Below are 19,408 nucleotides of genomic sequence, written 5' to 3' on the forward strand. Positions count from 1 at the left end.
TGTCCCTGGGCTCTTCAGCACAAGGTGAGCACCACTTCTGGTTTTCTGGTGGTTAATTGGAAATCAGTCTCAAGGACTTTCCTGCCCAGGCTGGCTTTGAACTGTGATCCTCAGGTCTCTTGGGTAGCTAGCATTACAGATGTGAGCCATCGGCCCTGGCTACATTTAGAAATCTATTTTTTTTTTTTTTGTATGCCAGTCCTGGGGCCTGACCTCAGGACCTGAGTTCTGGCCCTGTGCTTTTTTCCACTCAAGACTGGTCTTCCACCACTTGAGCCACAACTCTACTTCTAGCTAATTAGAGATAAGTGTCTCATAGACTTCCTGTCCTCCCTAGCTTTGAGATTACAGTCTTACACCAGCCCTCTGCTCAGGCTGGCTTTGAATTGCAATGCTCAAGTCTCAGCCTCTTGAGTAACTAGGATTGCAGGTGTGAGCCACTGGAGCTAGCTAAATCCAAGAACTCTTTTTTTTTTTTGGCGGTTGTGGGGCTTGAACTCTGGGCCTGGGTGCTGTCCCTCAGCTCTTCAGCTCAAGGCGAGCGCTCTACCATTTGAGCTACAGCGCCACTTCCGGTTTTCTGGTGGTTTATTGGAGATAGGAGTCTCATGGTCTCTCCTGCCCGGGCTGGCTTTGAACCGCGATCCTCAGATCTCAGCCTCCTGAGTAGCTAGGATTACAGGCGTGAGCCACCGGCGCCCGGCTAATCCAAGAACTCTTATCTCTGTTTAACCAACACAAAGTTAAACTACAGGTGTGGCTCAAGTGCTAGAGTAATGGTTCAATTAGTAGAGTACCCCCTGGGAGTGGAAAAAGCAGGTAGAGCAAGAGTGTGAGGTCTAGAGTTCAATCCCAAATAGCAGCATACAGGGCAAAAAAAAAAAAAAGTGCCACTTTCTTTTTCTTTTTCCTTTTTTTTTGCCAGTCATGGGGCCTGAACTCTGAGCCTGGGCGCTGTCCCTCAGCTCTTCAGCTCAAGGCTAGTGCTCTACCACTTGAGCCACAGTGCCACTGCTGGCTTTTTCTGCTTATGTGATGCTGAGGAATCAAACCTAGGGCCTTATGCTTGCAAGCAAGCATTCTACCACTGAGCCACCTCCCCAGTCCCAGAAAGTGCCACTTTCAACACTTGTATTGCGGATTATATTTCCAATACATGAGGTACACATTTAAACCATAGCATGGTCCTTATTCTGAACTAAATCTTCTGATTTTCTCCAGATGCCCTGTAAAATCTAGGGAAAGTTTAGTTCCTTCTGTCAGATATTGAAACTGGAGAAAGGAATGAATGCTAGAGGAAACGGGGCGCATCTGGTGTCTTAGAGGTGGAGGAGCTGAGTTCTGATGCCCTGTCTTAACTCTGTGGGGTCGGGTGAGAAAGGAAGGGTCGCAGGACTCAATACAGAGGAGCGAGAAGGCAGATGATTGATCATGGAGGCACTGGAGGAGAAACCATCTCCATAGCCCTTTCTGCATTGCTGAACTCCTGGAGTGATGTGTGCTTGCTCTTGAGCCACTATTCCTTTTTTACTGTGAGCCAACAAAGTTTGTCTTCAAAAATGTTTCTCCTTTGCCCTCCCTCCCTCCCTCCCTCCCTCCCTCCCTCCCTCCCTCTCTCTCTCTCTCTCTCTCTCTCTCTCTCTCTCTCTCTCTCTCTCTCTCTCTCATATTAGTTGTGGGGCCTGAACTCTGGGCCTGGCCACTGTCCCTAAGCTCTTCAAGTCAAAGCTAGTGCTCTACCACTTGAGCCACAGCGCCACCTCCGGCTTTTTCTGCTTATGTGGAGCTGAGGAATCGAACTCAGGGCCTCATGCATGCAAGGCAAGCACTCTACCAGAGCCACCTTTCCAGCCCCTCTTTCTTTTTCTTTTCTTTCTTTTTTTTCTCCTCCAATACTGGGGTTTGAACTCAGGGCCACTTGAGCCACATCACTAATTCTGGCCTTTTCTGTGTATGTGGTACTGAGGAATGGAATCCAGGGCTTCATACATGTTAGGGAAGCACTCTACCACTGAGCCACATTCCCAGCCCCTCCTGTGGCCTTTCTATCCGTTTCTATGTCTACTTGATTATTTTACTCTTGCAATCTCTGGCTTAGACTATTCTCACCTTGAAAATACTGTTTCTCAGCCGGGCGCCGGTGGCTCACGCCTGTAATCCTAGCTACACAGGAGGCTGAGATCTGAGGATCGCGGTTCAAAGCCAGCCCCGGCAGGAGAGACCGTGAGACTCCTATCTCCAATAAACCACCAGAAAACTGGAAGTGGCGCTGTAGCTCAAGTGGTAGAGCGCTCCCCTTGAGCTGAAGAGCTGAAGGACAGCGCCCAGGCCCAGAGTTCAAGTCCCATGACCGACAAAAAAAAAAAAAAAAAGAAAATACTGTTTCTCTTTTTTCCTCAGCCTTCCGATGCTCTGACTTTCTGCCTCCTGGGGCTTTTCCACCAAAGGCTGGATCCCAGGTCAGGAAGCTGTCCTGGGAACTGGCCTTCCTCTCCCCGCTGGCCTCTGCTAATGCCATCCCCACATTCCTAAATCCTGCTTCCTCTCCTCCGGCCACATCCACAGGATTTCTCATTCAAGCCAGCAAATTAAAGTATCTGAATTTGGGCTGGGAAGGTGGCTCAGTGGTAGAGCTCTTGCCTTGCATGCATGAGGCCCTGGGTTCGATTCCTCAGCACCACATAAGCAAAAAGAAAAAAGCCGGAAGTGGCACTGTGGCTCAAATGGTAGAGTGCTAGCCTTGAGCTGAAGAGCTGGGGGACAGCGCTCAGGCCCAGAGTTCAGGCCCACGACTGGACCCAAAAAATAAAAAATAAAAATAAATAAATAAAGTATCTGAATTTGAACCCATTGGTTGTGAGTGATCAGATATGTCAAGAGCACTAACTTAGATGAATCATTGTGTTCAAGAGTACAGAGTGAGCTGGGTGTTGTTGGTTCAAGCCTATAATCCTAGCTACTCAGGAGGCTGAGGAGTGAGGAGCTCCTGTCAGCCTGGATAGGAAAGGCCCTGATACTCTTATCTCCAATTAATAACCCAAAGCCAGAAATAGAGCTGTGGCTCAAGTGATAGAATTCTAGGTGTTTTTTGGTTTGTTTGTTTTTTGTGGGTTGTGGGGCTTGAAATCTGGGCTGGGGTGCTGCCCTTGCTGGGCCTGGGTGCTGTCCTTGGGCTCTTTAGCTCAAGGCAAGTGCTCTACCACTTGAGCCCTAGCACCACTTCCGGTTTTCTGAGTGGTTTATTGGAGATAAGAGTCTCAAGGACTTTCCTGCTCACGCTGGCTTTGAACTGTGATCCTCAGATCTCAGCCTCCGGAGTAGCTAGGATTACAGGTGTGAACCACTAATGCCTGGCCAGATTTTTTTCTTTCTTTTTTTTTTTTTGGTCAGTTGTAGGGCCTGAACTCTGGGCCTTGGTGCTGTCCTTGAGCTGCTTTTGCTCAAGGCTAGCACTCTACTACTTGAGCCACAGTGCCACTTTTTCTGTTTATGTGGTGCTGAGGAATCGAACCCAGGGCCTCATGCATGCAAGGCAAGCATTCTACCACAAATGTTCCACCTTTTGTGTAAGGTGTGGAAGAAGTTTTACCCAGGTCTAGTACCAGTTTTAATACTGGCTTCTCAGGAGGCAGAAGTAGGAAGATCGTGGTCTAAGGTTAGCCCAGACAAAAGCTCAAGACCCTATCTGGAAAAAAATAAAAATAAAAAGCCAGGTGTCGGTGGCTCACATCTGCAATCTTAGTTCCTTAGGAGGCTGAGATGTGAGTATCACAGAGAGAGGGGGAAGGGAGAAAGGGAAAGGGAGAAGAAGAGAGGGATGTGGGAGGGAGAGGGGTAGAAGGAGAGGTAGAGGGGAAGAAGGAGAGGGAGAAGAACTGGGGGAGGGGAAGAGGAGGAGGGGAGGAGGGAAGTAGAGGGAAAGAGACATATTTAACAGATGAGATTCATCCCCTTCAACTTGGACTCCTAGCCTCTAGAACTTTCTACTGTTTGGATATCTCTTGGGCAATGGCTACACTTGAGCTTGGGTTTCAGAATGAAAGAGAGAAGTGCAGGGGGTGGGGGGAGGGGGGAGTGATGGTGTGTGCTGAGTCAGCAGAGTTGTTCCATAAGCAAAGCATGGGTCTCTGTGGCCTTATGCCTTGGGAACTGTCAGGTGTTTGTTCCATCCCAGAAGGTAAGGGAAGCTGAGTCAGCCACTCTTCAGTTCAGGTCCTTATTTCTTCCTCCAGGCTGCTATAATCTCATCCTCCCTGGTTTTCTCTGGCCCACTCTCTAGTGCCAGGCATGGGCATCGTTGCCAAGGGCAAATCTGATCCTATTCTTTCTCTGATGAAAGCCAGAATCTTACTACTATTTTCAGAAGAAAATGCAAATTCATTGTCTCAGCATGCCTGGTTTTCTGGATCTCACCCGAACCCTCTGTGACTCCCCCTTGTTCTCTGTCTACTAAGGAATCTGCACCCCGTATTAGATGAGATCTCTTCTCTGTGCTCACCCTGTGTCCAGCCAACTTCCCCCCCACCTTTTTTTTTTTGTCAGTCATGGAGCTTGAACTCAGGGCTGAGACACTGCTCCTGAGCTTCTTCTTTTGCTCAAGGCGAGCACTTTACCATTTGAGCCACAGCACCACTTCTGGTTCTCTGGGGTTAATTGGAGAGAAGAGTCTCATGGACTTTCCTGCCTGGACTGGGTTTGAACCACAATCTTCAGTTCTCAGCTTCTTGAGCAGCTAGGATTACAGGCGTGAGCCAGTGGCACCAGATTTTCTTTTCTTTTCTTTTTTTGTCAGTTGTGGGACTTGGACTCTTGGCCTGGGTGCTGTCCCTCAGCTCATCAGCTAAGGCTAGCGCTCTACCACTTGAGCCAAGGTACCACTTCCTTCTTTTCTTTTCTTTTCTTTTTTTTTTTTTAAAGTATCTATCCTGAGGCTTAAACTCTGAGCCTCAAGGTCTTTTTTTTATGCTTTTTTCTTTTAATTTCATTAATTTTATTTATGTTATTTATTATGTGGTACCAAGGAATGGAACACAGGGCCTTAAGCATGGTAGGCAAATACTCTACCAGTAAGCCACATTTCCAGACCTGGACTCAAACTCTTGATTGGATTTTTCCACTCAAATATGGTATTCTACCATTTTAAGCCATAGCTCCATTCCTGTTTTTCTGATGATTAATTGGAGGTAAGATTCTCATAGACTTTCTACCTTGATCCTCAGAAGTCAGCCTCCTGATTAACTAGGATTACAGGCATTTGCCACCAATCCCTGAGGAGTGAGGATGATGATAATGTTATGCTTTCTCTCTACCAGTTGAGTCACACCCCCAGTCTAGTATCTCATCTTTGCAAATTCAGTTTTGTCCCTTCTGTCTTGAACTCAGGGGCCTGGGCATTCTAAACCTCTCTGTGCTCAAGGCTAGAGCTCTACTACTTGAGCCACAGCGCCACTTCCAACTTTTTCTGTTTATGTGGTACTGAGGAATTGAACCCAGGGCTTCATGCATGCTAGGCAAGCACTCTACCACTAAGCCACATTCCTAGCTGCTTTTTTCCACATTTCTATCATGGCTTCTTCTGGAAATCAGCTTGATTCATGTCAGCTTCTGGCTGAGCTTAATTTCTTCCAGTTCCTCAAAGGGTCAGAGCTCTGCACCCCTCCATCTATGCTGCTTCCTCTGTTGGGGACTCTAGCCCTGAAGCCACTCCCAACACTGCTTCACTGCCCTCTTTTTTTTCTCTCTCACTCCTTCTCTCCCCTCCCTTCCCAACCCTTTCCCTTTCCTTCCCTTCCCTTCTTTCTGGTAGTACTGGGATTTGCACTGAAAGCTTTGTGCATACTAGGTAGGAATAACTTCCTCTTTATTCCTGCTCCCCAAATATGCCTCAGGCTGCCTCTCAGCCTCCAAGACTGTTAGATGCAGCCAGGCACTGGTGGCTCACACCTGTTATCCTAGCTACTCAAGAGGCTGAGATCCAAGGATCAAAGGTTTGAGACTAGTCAGCCCAGGCAGGAAAGTCCAGAAGACTCTTCTCTCCAATTAACCACCAGAAACCCAGAAGTAGCACTGTGGCTCAAAGTAGTAGAGCACTTGCCTTATGCAAAAGGACTCAGGGATAGTACCCAGGCCTTGAGTTCAAGCCCCACGACCAGTTAAAAAAAAAAAGAGGGGGATTTGAATTGTTTCTTCCCCTGCTTCCTTGCTACCATGAAGTGAACAGCCTGCTCCACTGCACGCTCCATCAGGACCTTTCCTTAGGACAGACCCAGAGACACAGAACCAACGGGCCACACACTGAAACCCCTCAAAATGAGCCAAAGTGAATCTTTCTTTCTTCAGTGTTTTCCCCAAGGTATTTTGTTATAGCAACAAATAGCTATCTTTTTTTTTTTTTTTTGTTCGGTGGTAGGACTTGAACTCTGGGCCTAGGTGCTGTCCCTCAGCTCTTTAGCTTAAGGCAAGCACTCTACCACTTGAACCGCAGCACCACTTCCAGTTTTCTGGTGGTTAATTGAAGAGTCTCACGCATTTTCCTGCCCAGGCTAGCTTTGAACTACGATCCTCAGATCTCAGCCACCTGAGTAGCTAGGATTCCAAGCGTGATCCACCAGTGCCCAGCCTATTTTGTGCTTTTGGGCAGTTGGAGATAAGAGTCTTACAGACTTTGCTGCCTGAGCTGGCTTTAAACCACAATCCTTACAGCTTCTCTCTCTCTCTCTCTCTCTCTCTCTCTCTCTTGGTCAGTCTTGGGGTTTGCACTCAGGGCCTGGGCACTGTCCCTGAGCTTCTTTTGCCCAAGGCTAGCACTGCATTCTACCATTGGAGTCATAGCTCCACGTCTCGTTTTTTCTGTTTATGTGGTACTCAGGGATCAAACCCAGGGCTTCAGGAATGCTAGGCAAGCACTCTACCACTAAGCCACATCTCTAGCCCAACCTGAGCTTTTTTTTTTTTTTTTTTTTGGTCTGTCCTGGGGCTTGAACTCAGGGCGTGGGCATGGTCCCTTAGCTCTCCAGCTCAAGGCTAGTGCTCTACCACTTGAGCCACAGTGCCACTTCTGGTTTTCTGGTGGTTTATTGGAGATAAGAGTCTCATGGACTTTCTGGTGCCCAGCTCCTCTCTAAGCTTTTTTGCTCAAGGCTAACACTCTAGCACTTTGAGTTGCAGCTGGTGGTGTCAGCCACCACTGCCCGGATAACTTTTTCCTTTCTACCAAGAAAACCAGTCTAAATTATTCCAGACTCAACCCCTTTGCTGTCATCTGAAAGAATGTCAGAGTCTCCAAGCCAGTTCATGGTCATCATCCCATCATCCATAATGGCAGTAAGGGGGGAAATAAGGGAAAGAAAGGGGAGCTGTTAGATAGATAAGTGGCAGACAGCTGGGCACTGGTGGCTCAGACCTGCAATCCTGCTATTCAGGAGGTTGAGATCTGATGATAGTGGTTCAAAGCCAGCCTAGGTAGGGAAGTCTGTGAGATTCTTATTTCCAGTTGACCACCAAAAAGCCAAAGAGCTGTGGCTCAAGTGATAGACTGCTAGCTTTGATTTAAAAAGGAAAGCTCAGGCTGGGAAGGTGGCTCAGTGGTAGAGTGCTTGCCTGCCTCACAGGCTTGAGGCCCTGGGTTTGATTCCTCAGCACCACATAAGCAGAAAAAGCCGGAAGTGGTGCTGTGGCTCAAGTGGTAGAGCGCTAGCCTTGAGCTGAAGAGCTGAGGGACAGCGCCCAGGCCCAGAGTTCAAGCCCCATAACAGACAAAAAAAAAAAAAAAAAGAAAAAAGAAAAAAAGCTCTGGGACAGGTGCCTAGGCTCTGTGTTTCAAGCATGTGCACACGCCCACAGACACACAGACACACACATGCACACAAAGTGGCAGACATAACATGTGGCAGACCATCATGGTGCTTCTTGTTCCCATAGTGCCACAGGAGTAGTGCCACTAAATTGCCAAAAAATCAGAAGGGGGGATGGGGGGGCAGGGGCGGTGCTGTGACAGCACCCAGATGCTGAGTTCAAGCCCTAGGACGGACAACAAACAAACTCCAGGGTAATGCCCACATCGTTTTCAGGAGAGTTGCTCTGTTACCATCTTGAATGTTGCAGTTGATCTGTTGTATGTGGACTTCTCTTTCACGACATAGAAAGACCCATAGGGAAACACAGACTGTGAATAAGTACTCGGGAAATCAGCCATCAATGGATGATCACAATGAGAGTGTCATACCACACCAAAAGCTGAACTCACCTGAAGGACCCAAACCAAGGGCTGATATTGTACTCTATTGATTGATTGATTGCTGGTCCAGTGGCTTAAACTCTGGGCTTTCCCACATCCTTAAGTTTCTTTTGCTAGGGCTGGGAAGGTGGCTCAGTGGTAGAGTGCTTGCCTTGCATGCCTGAGGCCCTGGGTTCAATTCCACAGCACCACATAAGAAAAAAAAGCCGGGAGTGGCGCTGTGGCTCAAGTGGTAGAGCCCTCGCCTTGAGCTGAAGAGCTGAGGGACAGCGCCCAGGCCCAGAGTTCAGGCCCCACAACCGGACCCCCCCCCCAAAAAAAAAGTTTCTTTTGCTCAAGGCTAGCACTCTACCATTTTGAGCCACAGTGCCTTCTAGCTTTTTCTGAGTAGCTTATGGGAGATAAAAGTCTCCCGGACTTTTCTGTCCCAGCTGACTTTGAACCATGATTCTCAGATCTCAGCCTCCTGAGTAGCTACGATTATAGACATAAGCCACCAGCACCTGGCTCCAAACTTATTACTGCTTCCTCTACCTGACATTTTCACTTTCTATTTCTTTTGGGGGCTGGGGGATAATACTGGGGGCTGATGCTATCACTGGGATTTTTCAGTCAAGGCTGACAACTCTTCTACTTGAGGGACAAAACCATTTCTGGGTTTTCACTGGTTAACTGGAGTTATGAGTCTTGTGGACTTTCCTGTACAACTTGGATTCAAACCCTGATCCTCAAATCTCAGCCTCTGGAGTAGCTAGGGTTACAGTCATGCGCCACTGGCACCCAGCTGCACTGGTAATTTTCATCTTCAAAACATGCTGCAACTGACTTGTTACGTGGGTTTTAGGAAAGAAACTCTCCATGCTGGGCGCCAATGGCTCACACCTGTACAGCAATCTTAACTACTCCGGAGGCTGAGATCTGAGGACCACGGTTCAAAGTCAGCCAAAAAATCCCCCTGAGACTCTTTTTTTTTTTTTTTTTTTGGTCCAGTCGTGGGGCCTGAACTCTGGGCCTGGGCGCTGTCCCTCAGCTCTTCAGCTCAAGGCTAGCACTCTACCACTTGAGCCACAGCGCCACTTCCGGCTTTTTTTTCTTATGTGGTGCTGAGGAATTGAACCCAGGGCCTTGAGCATGCAAGGCAAGTGCTCTACCACTGAGCCACCTCCCCAGCCCCCCCCTGAGACTCTTAACTCCAATTAACCACTCAAAAACTGGAAGTGGAGCTGTAGCTCTAAGTTGGTAGAGGGACAACCTTGAGCAAAAGAGGTTGGGGAGGGGCTGGGAAGATGGCTCAGTGGTAAAGCACTTACCTTGCATGCATGAGGCCCTGGGTTCAATTCCTCAGCACCACATAAGCAGAAAAAGCCAGAAATGGTACTATGGCTCCAGTAGTCCACTAGTAGAGTACTAGCCTTGAGCTGAAGAGGTGAGGGACAGTGCCCAGGCCCAGAGTTAGGCCCCATGACCAGCCAAAAAAAGAGGTTGGGGAAAGCACCAGGCCCTGCGTTCAAACCCCACCATCAACAACTGAAAGAAAGAAAAGGAAAAGAACCTCTTTGCCCTTTGCCTAGCCTTCCTCTCAGGCAGTCCCAGATAAAAACTGTAGTTTGTCACAAAGCAACAATAGTAGACCATGCTAGTGCTGAAAAGAGAAATGCGTGCTGGCTGCAGAGAGCGGAACAGCTATTTTGAGGTGCTTTAGGTAAATTCCCAGTTCTTTGGTCAGGATAGTAGGTACCAACAGTGGCCTCAGCCCAAGGCCATAAGGCTAAGATTAAACAACTTATTTGCATATCAATCTCTTTTACAATTCCTTTGAGCAACCTTTTTGAATACAATGGAGCAATTTTAGGCCATATTTCTTTCCTTCTTTCTCCCCTCCCTCCTCTTTTTTTTTTTTTTTTTTTTTTTTTTTGTGCTAGTACTGGGGCTTGAACTCTGGGCCTCTAGTTCTTGCTTGCCTTTTTTGCTCAAGGCCAGTATTCTCTCATTTGAAGGATACTTCAATTCACTTTTTTCTTTTTTTTTTTTGCCAGTCCTGGGGCTAGAACTCTGGGCCTGGGCGCTGTCCCTCAGCTCTTCAGCTCAAGGCTAGCACTCTACCACTTCAGCCACAGCGCCACTTCTGTTTTTTTTTTTTTTCTTTTTTGCTTATGTGGTGCTGAGGAATTGAACCTAGGGCCTCTTGCATGCAAGGCAGGCGCTCTACCACTGAGCCACCTTCCCAGCCCCTGAAATCTTTTTTGTTCTAGACTCAAGTATTCGATCACTTGAGCCACAGCTCCACTTTAGGCCTTTTGGTGATATGAGTCTCCTGAACTTTCCTGCTTGGGCTGGCTTCAAACCCTCATCCTTAGATCTCAGCCTCCCGAGTAACTAGGATTACAGGTGTGAGCCATTGGTGCTCAGTTTACTCTCCCTTGTAGAAAAACAATTTCAGCTAGGCAAAAGAATATATTGGTGTTCACAGTGACATCATTTTGGAAGAGTATAGAAATCTAAGTTCTGGTAAATGACTTATAGCTATTTTTACAACTCTGTCCGCATTTACATTTCATCACTCAGTCATGAACATAACATTCATCAGGTTTCAAGGTGAACAGCAAATGTCTTAGAGCAAGCTAGATCTTTCCTTGATTCTTCCTTTGAACTACAGAGAGGTCAACAGTAGCCCAAGAGTGATCAGTTGCCAAGTGCAAGGCTTTGTTAAACACCTTACATTTAACCCTATGTTTTCTCTCTCTCTTTTGTGTCCATACAGGGAGGCCTGAAATCAGGTCCTCCTTCTGAAAAGATCCATCATATCTACCCCAGGGGACCACGTGGAGGCAGACAAGCACGGGAGAAAATGATTACACGGTTTATTAGAGGAGCCATATTTGCCCCAGAGAGAGCACGTGGCAGCCTTAACTATCTAGGTAGGGGAGCAGGGTCGGAGTGTAGGAAGTAAGGTAGAAGGGATCTCCGGTGGGTCTGGGTGGAGAGAGGGAGGGGCCAGCTGTATGGCGGGAACTCTAGGGCTGGGAGGAGCTCAGGTCTGGGTGGAGCCGAGGACCAAAGGTGGGCTTAATGCTTACGCCTCTAGCCAGTTTTGTTTTTTTTTTTGGGTCCGGTTGTGGGGCCTGAACTCTGGGCCTGGGCGCTGTCCCTCAGCTCTTCAGCTCAAGGCTAGTGCTCTACCACTTGAGCCACAGCGCCACTTCCGGCTTTTTTTTTCTTATGTGGTGCTGAGGAATCGAACCCAGGGCCTCAGGCATGCAAGGCAAGCGCTCTACCACTGAGCCACCTTCCCAGCCCCTCTCGCCAGTTTTTTCCACTTTTCCACTCACAGCAGATACTCTACCACTTGAGCCATAACTCCCTGTCCAGCTTTTTTTTACATTTTTTTTCTTTTTTGTCAGTTGTGGGATTGAACTCTGGGCTTGAGTGCTGTCCCTGAGTTCTTAGCTCAAGGTGAGTGCTGTACCACTTGAGCCACAGCACCACTTCTGTCCAGCTCTTTTGTTGTTGTTGTTGTTGGCTGTGGAGCTTGAACCCTGGGCCTGGGCACTATCCCTCAACTCTTCAGCTCTTAGGCTAACACTCTAGTGCTTGAGCCACAGGCCCTACTTCCAGTTTTCTGTGTGGTTTACAGGAGATAAGAGTCTCATGGACTTTCCTGCCAGGGCTGGCTTTGAATCCAATCCTCAGATCTCAGCCTTCTGAGTAGCTAGGATTACAGGCATGAGCCACTGGCACCTGGCCCTGTTTGCCTTTTTTGATGGTTAATTGGAGCTAAGTCTTTTGGCTTTGTCTGATTTGGGCTGGCTTCAAACCAGGATCTACAGTTCTCACAATAGTTAGAATTGTAGGTGTGAGCCTTCAGTACCTTACTACTAACACAATTTTTATTTTTCAGTCCTGGGACTTGAACTTGGGGTATGGAACAGTCTCTGAGGGTTTTTTCACTCAAGGCTACTGTTCTACCACTTTGAGCCTGTTAGAGTATGGGCTAACAGAGCCACAGTGCCACTTTCTGGTAGCTAATTGGAGATAAGTCTCATCGAGGGCTCGAAAGGTGGCTCAGTGGTAGAGGGCTTGCCTTGCATGCATTAGGCCCTGGGTTCCATTCCTCAGCACCACATAAGCCAAAAAAAAAAAAAAAAAAAAAAGCTGGAAGTGGCGCTGTGGCTCAAGTGGTAGAGCACTAGCCTTGCGCTGAAGAGCTGAGGGACAGCACCCAGGCCCAGAATTCAGGCCCCACGACTGGACCCAAAAAAAAAAGAGTCTCATGGAGGGCTGGGAATGTGGCTTAGTGATAGAGTGCTAGCCTAGCATTTATGAAGCCCTGGGTTGGATTCCTCAGTACAATATAAACAGAAAAACCTGGATGTGGTGCTATAGCTCATGTGCTAGTGTGCTAGCCTTGAGCATAAAAAACTCATGGATGTGCCCAGGCCCTGAGTTCAAGCCCCAGGACTGGCAAAAAAAAAAAAAAAAAAAAAAAGGTTATGGGTTTTCCTGCTGGCTTGGAACCATGATCCTCAGATCTCAGCCTCCCGAGTAGTTAGGATTATAGGCATGAGCCATGGGTGCCTGGCTGCACTTCTTTCTTTGCTTTTTTTGTTAGTCATGAGGCTTGAACTCTGGGCCTGGGCCCTGTCCCTTAGCTCTTTAGCTGAAGGCTAGCGCTCTACCACTTGGGCCACAGCACCACTTCTGGTTTTCTGGTGGTTAACTAGAGTCCCATAGACTTTCTTGCCTGGGCTGGCTTTGAACCTTGATCCTCAGATCTCAGCCTCTGGAGTAGCTAGATGACAGGCACCGGACTTTCACTTATTTCTTGAGACAGGGTTTTTTTGTTTGTTTTTTTTTTTTATGTTGATCAGGCTGGCCTAGAACACATAATCTTCTTACCTTAGCATCCTGTGTTCCATTTTAGAACCAATGATTTGAAATAGCTAAGGCATATTGGTTAACAATTTACCAGATACTTTAGTTAGTTAGTACTGATATTATTGCTATTGTCACTAATTTATTTTTTTTTGCATTATTGAGAATTGACCTCAGTACTTTGCAGCAAGCACTGTACCAGTTGAGGTACATGATTTTGAGGTAGGGTTACCCTAATTTTACCTACGCTGGTCTTAAATGTGTGATCTTCTTGTCTCTCTTGTCTCTGTCTCGAGCGGGTGTGATTACAGGCATTACCAAGCCTGGCTCATATTTAATCATTTTTCTTCCTGATGTGCTGTGGATCAAGTCCAAAGACCTTATGCATGCTAGGCACAAGCTAGATGAGCTACAAGCACAAGTGTATAACAAAGTAGGTCGAATCACAAAACCTACTTAATAGATGTTGACCCTGACCAAGTCACATGGCTGCCAAATGATAGAATTTAAATCTTTTGTTGAGTCCTTAGGCTTACCTGCCAGTCTCTGCTGTTGCCTAGGTTCCTCGAACTTAGAACCTTCTGCTTCAGCTCTATAAGTGCTGGGATTACAAACCTATGCTACCCATACCAGGCTCTCAACATGGAAAAAAAATCATATTCAGCAGGGTGTCAGTGATTTATGCTTGTAATCCTAGTGACTCAAGAGGCTGAGATATGAGTATCTCAGTTCAAAGCCAGCCTGGGAAGAAAAGTCTTTGAGACTCTTGTTTCCAATACATCACCAAAAAGACCAGAAATAGAGCATGGCTCAAGTGGTAGAATGTTAGCCTGGCGCAAAATAGCTCAAGGACAGTGCCCAGGTCCTAAGTTCAAGCCTCAAGCTGACCTGGAGCCAAAAAAGAAAGAAAAAGAAAAAGAAAGAAAAGAAGGAAGGAAGGAAGGAAGGAAGGAAGAAAGGAAGAGAGGGAGGGACGGAAGGTGGGAAGAAGGGAGTGAGTGAGGAAGGAAGGAAGGAAGGAAGGAAGGAAGGAAGGAAGGAAGGAAGGAAGAGAAGATCAAATGCTAGGAAGAAGTGCCAAGTAACTGGGCTTCCATTACAGCAGACTCTTCTTTCCTGAGGAGGTCCGTCTGCCGCTCCGCTCATAGGATCTCCCCCAAGTTAGCTTCTATGCACTGCTTAAACCTCATCTCATGAGTTCAGTCTTTCCTTTTTACTCATTTGGGACTCATAAAGGATATCTTGTTTGGTTTGGAGATCCAAGTTTGTAGATTAGTAGTAAGTGCAAACACTGTGTGTGTGCTCGAGTGTGTGTGTGCACATGCGTGTGCATGTGTGACCAGTACTGGAGTTTGAACTCATAGTCTGGGTGCTATTCCTCAGCTTTTTTGCTCAAAGCAAAACCAGCTTTTTGCTGCTTACTTGGAGATAAGAGTCTCAGGGACTTTCCTGCCTGGGTGGCTGACTTTAATTGGCCATCCTCCCATCTCAGCCTTCTGAATACAGGAGTGAGCCACTGGTACTTGTCTCAGGTATTTTATTTTTGCCACAGAGGTAGGTATGTCTGGATACTGCTAAAGACACAGGCTGAATCGTCTGCAAAACTAAGTTTAGCTTTTCTGTAAAGTCAGTCTTCAGAAAACCGTGTAAGCAACCTCCCATAAGGAGACCAAGTTTCCAGGTGTTGTCCACATTTCTTTCCTTTGTCTTTCTTTATGATAAGTGTGGGTCTATTATTAAAAACAACTAAATCTTCCCCGAAAGCTCATCTTGTTCTTACCCTCTACATATGTATTCATTTTGTAACAGCTTTAGGATAAAGAGGCACTGTCCTGGGCTTGGCAGAGTGACAAATGCCTATAATCCTAACACTTAAGAGGTTGAGGCCAGAAGGAACTCAAATTGGAGAACAGCCCAGGCAATTTAGTGGGACCCTCATCTCAAAATATTTTACAAGTGGGGTTTGAGATGGTGGTGTACAAAATGGTAATGGCCCTTTCTTCAGTCTGGGCTGTGGAGTAACTGACCTTGTCCATTTGCCTGCTTTTTTGGGGGGGGGGATGCAGGGAGGGAAAAACTGGACTTGAAGAGGTCAGAACTTATCCATATGGGCAATTGCAATCTTGAACTCAGGACCTGGGCACTATATCTCAGAGCTTCTTTTGCTCAAGGCTAGCAGTTTACATCTTGTCACAGCACCACTTCCGGCTTTTTCTGTGTATGTGGTACTGAGAAATCGAACCCAGGGCTTCATGCATGCTAGGCAAGCACTCTACCATTAAGCCACCTTCCCAGCCCCAGTCATCGGTTCTTAAATTATTCTCTTCATTGTAGAAAGTTTGTCCTCTGGTTTGCACAGCAGAACTGCTGTTCCACTCACCTGACTTCCTATTCAAGTGCTTCCCAGACTTATTACATTATCTTTCGCACTTTTCTCCTTATAGTTATTTTATATTTAAGGCACTAACTAGCCTGGTCTCTAACCTGGCACTAACTAATCTGGGGCCCAGTAGATCAGCATCCTAAAGAAATAGCCTAAAATGTCTTCTGGTCTTGGGTAGATTCCAAACATATTTGAAGGCTCCTTTGGTGAGAATGTCACCTGTTTGGGGTACGGGCAAAAAGCATGCACGTGATAGGTAAAAAAGTCCATCTGGGTCTAGCCCTTCTGCTGTGATTTCCCCCCCCCATTTTTCTTTTCTTTCTTTTTTTGGGGTCAGTCGTGGGGCCTGAACTCTGGGCCTGGGCGCTGTCCCTCAGCTCAAGGCTAGCGCTCTACCGCTTGAGCCACAGCGCCATTTCCGGTTTTCTGGTCTCACGGACTTTCCTGCCCGGGCTGGCTTTGAACCGTGATCCTCAGATCTCAGCCTCCAGAGTAGCTGGGATGACAGGCGTGAGGCACGGGCGCCTGGCTGCAGTTTTTCTTTTTAAAGTAGTAGGTATTCTCCTATAATTCTTTTCTTTCTTTCTTTTTTTTTTTTTTTGAAGACCTAAAAGTAGTCAGAGTGAATTTGGGCCCTGAACTGCGCCCTTTGGGAAGGCGACGGGTGCGGGGTCCCGTTCCCGAAAACCCAAGCGCAGCGAACCCTCTGCCCGGTGGGCTCCGCGGGGCTCGCATGACCGGCTGTTCAAACCCCGGGCCGCAGGGCGGTCCCCACAGGCGCCCCACCGCTGCCACCTGCGCCCTGACTGCGCCGGGCCGGAGCAGCTCCTGGGCTCCGACCCGGGGTTCCAGTCGGTCCTAGGCGTCGGAACCCGGCCCAAACACCTTCCTCCCGTAATTATCCACCGACCGAAAATAGGTTCCGAGTCCGCCCCTCGGCTCCCCCTTAAAATAAATCCTCCCCTTTAAAGGGAGCCACCGGGTGTCGCCGGGGGAGTTTGCGGAAGCGCCAACCGCGTTGGGGCCTTGGGCGGATCCCGTGATTGGAGGCGGCCCCGCCCCCGGCGCCGCTTCCCCCATTGTGTGCGCGGCGCTGCTGAGGCCCCGCCCCCGCCCCGCCCTCCAGAGCCCCGCCCCGCCCCCTCCGCACCCCCCTTGGCTCATTTCCGGCCGCCGCCGCTACCGCTAGCCTGTAAGGAGGATTCGGCAGAGGGAAGAAACAACAGCCGCCATCTTGTTTGTGTGCTAGGACTGGGGGGGAGCGAGGGCGATAGGGAGCGGGCGAGAGTGGGCAAGCGGGACGCCGGGCTGAGTGCGAACTGCGGGAGCCGGGAGTGCGGGAGGAAGTCGGGCCGGGGAGCGGCGGCCGGGGTCGACACAGTGCCAGGGGGCCCGGGGCGCACGGGCCCGGCGACCCCCAGCCCCCTCCCGCCCGCACACACCCCCACCGCGGCCCGGAGCCCGACCGGCGTCGACGCCTAGGGGGGGACCATTACATAAGCCCGCGCCCCGCGGCGCCGTCGCCCGCCGCTGAGGGCGGCCCCGAGCCGAGCCCCGGGGGGGCGGGCGCTCCGGGCACCCGGCCGTCGGGGTGGGGGTCCGCAGCGGCGGCCGCAGTGGTTTCTCCTCCCCGGGAGAGGAGGGCGGCGGCGAGCGCGGCGCGCGGGGAGGCCCGCCTGCACGGCTGCCCGAGCGGGGCCTCCTCGGTGGGCTCGGCGCGGCGTCGGCGCGGCCCGGCCCGGCCCCCTCGGCCCTCGGAGCCGGCGAAGCTCCGCGCCCGGCGTCCCAGCTGCGCCTCCGCCGGCCGCCGCGCGATGTGAGGCGGCGGCGGCGCCAGCCTGGCTCTCGGCTCGGGTGAGCTCGGTGCGGCCATTAGGGGCCGGTGCGGCGGCGGCGGCGCGGAGCGCAGCGGCAGGAGTGCGGGGAGGGTGGGGGCGCAGGCCCGGGAGGGGGCACCGGGAGGAGGTGAGTGTCTCTCGTCGCCTCCTCCTCTCCCCCCGTTTCGCCCCCGCCTCCTTGTGGCGATGAGAAGGAGGAGGACAGCGCCGAGGAGGAAGAGGCTGATGGCGGCGGCGGAGCTCCGGCAGACCTCGGCTGGGCAGGGGCCGGCCGCGGCGGGCTGGGGACTGCGCCTCTAGAGCCGCGAGTTCCCGGGGATTCTCCGCAGCGGACGCGCTCGCGGGCGGTGCTGCTCAGCCCTCCTCCGGGCCTGGCCAGGCCCGGCCCCTCGCACTTGCCCCTACCTTTTCTACCGCGATCGCATCCCTCTCCCGGCCACCGCCACCCGGCGAAGAGAAAAAGGAACTTCCCCCACCCCCGTCGGTGTCGACGGAGACCCCCCAAAGCCCACTCCCCCCCTCCGTAGCGGGGCGGGGATCCCCGGCCGAAGAAGAGATTTCCTGAGGATTCGCGTTTTCCCTGCCTCAATCTGCGAAAGAATTAAAAATGGCCGAGAATGTGGTGGAACCGGGGCCGCCTTCAGCCAAGCGGCCTAAACTCTCGTCTCCGGCCCTCTCGGCGTCCGCCAGCGACGGCACAGGTTAGTCTCGGGAGTCCAGGGCCTTCCACGTTCTCCTTAATCGTTCCTCCTTCGTGCACCTTTATTCTTCAGTATCTTCTTCCCCCTCCCCCCGTGTCTCCTCTTAGTTCCCTGCCCCGTAATTAATTTGAAAGGTGTTTGAATGGGTCCAGTAGCCCAACCATTTTCTTTGCCTCCTGATACATTTTGTTGCAACACTATGTCATGTCATATCGATGTGTGTTCTGGAATTGGAGCTCGTGAGGGCTGCATGGAAATGCCCTTTATTGTTGGCTCCGTGCAGTTTAATTTGGGAAATGCCAGTGCATTTGTGTGTAAGGGATTTTTATGCAATTTTAGTTTTAGCTTTTCTGCTGGTGGTGGTAAAGGAGGGATTTCAAATCCTTTTGCCTCTTTCAAATTTAATTCGATTTCCTCTACTTTCCCACTTTTTTCTTTTCAAGGCTTTTGCCCCGTAGTACAAGACTTTCTGTTGAGGAATGGAGTGTTAGAGAGAGAGAGAGAGAGAGAGAGAGAGAGAGAGAGAGAGAGAGAGAGAGAGAGAGAGAGAGTGTGGTGCCTGATCTCAAGTTTGATGTGAAGTTGAACAAAATTATTTTACGTACTATTCTTAATTACCCCCCCTTGTTTGCTTTAAGGATCAATATGGAGCGCAGTTCACTTTACATCTCCCCGTTTTTTGATGTGAGACCAAAATGTCTGAAACTCTGGGTTTTCAGATAGAGCAAGCAGAGGCATTTTCTTATTTAGGGGAAAAGACATACGGTTTTCTGGAATTATAGACCTTGAAATCCAAGATGAGAAGTTCAGAGAGTTCCAGTCATGAACTTCAAACATGAAAGTTTAAAATGTGCTAAGTTAGCTTTTGGTGTTTGCATATGATTTTTGTTTTGCTCTTAAAATGTATTTCAAGATTGAAGTTTGAGTTTGAAAGGCTTACGGATTCTTTTAAAAAGTCGATGGGTTGTCTACCCGGTTGTAGACAGTCTCTTTGTTAGGGAAAAAGCAGGGATAACTCATATCCCCTTCTTTATTTTCCTACTATTAGTGTCAGGTTATAAATTTGATTCCTACAAACCTCCCTTTTTGCTGTCTAGTTGTTTTGAGATGCCAGGATAATGAAGAGGAAGAATGGCTGGCCATCTGACAGTCTACAAGATGTTCCTCCTTACTACAAACATCTCTTTAACTCCCTGAGAACAGGCTCAACGTCATCCCTCCATCTGCCAGTGAGAATGCAGTGTAGTTGAATGTTCCCTTTAAGTTTGTACAAACTTCTAGAGCATATTTCCAAGTGAGCTTCATTTTAAAGGATGAAAATAGAATGCCTTGAATTGTTTATTTATTAAAATAAATGTGTCATAAGTCAGGAGTTTAA

At 49.2% G+C, this 19,408-nt stretch overlaps 1 protein-coding gene across 1 annotated transcript in view; it reads left to right on the forward strand.

The window, feature by feature from the left end:
* The first annotated feature begins 17,405 nt into the window (after nucleotides 1-17,405).
* Nucleotides 17,406-19,408, forward strand: part of Ep300 (E1A binding protein p300) — a 79,571-nt gene continuing 77,568 nt past the window's right edge. Inside the window, exon 1 of the mRNA XM_069999620.1 lies at nucleotides 17,406-18,030. Within this exon, the coding sequence (XP_069855721.1) occupies nucleotides 17,937-18,030 (94 nt within the window). The 5' untranslated portion in view covers nucleotides 17,406-17,936. The remainder of the gene's footprint in view (nucleotides 18,031-19,408) is intronic.

This window comes from Dipodomys merriami, unplaced genomic scaffold, assembly GCF_024711535.1.
Source record: "Dipodomys merriami isolate MVZ:Mamm:240054 unplaced genomic scaffold, mDipMer1.0.p SCAF_55, whole genome shotgun sequence".
Lineage (NCBI taxonomy): Eukaryota > Metazoa > Chordata > Mammalia > Rodentia > Heteromyidae > Dipodomys > Dipodomys merriami.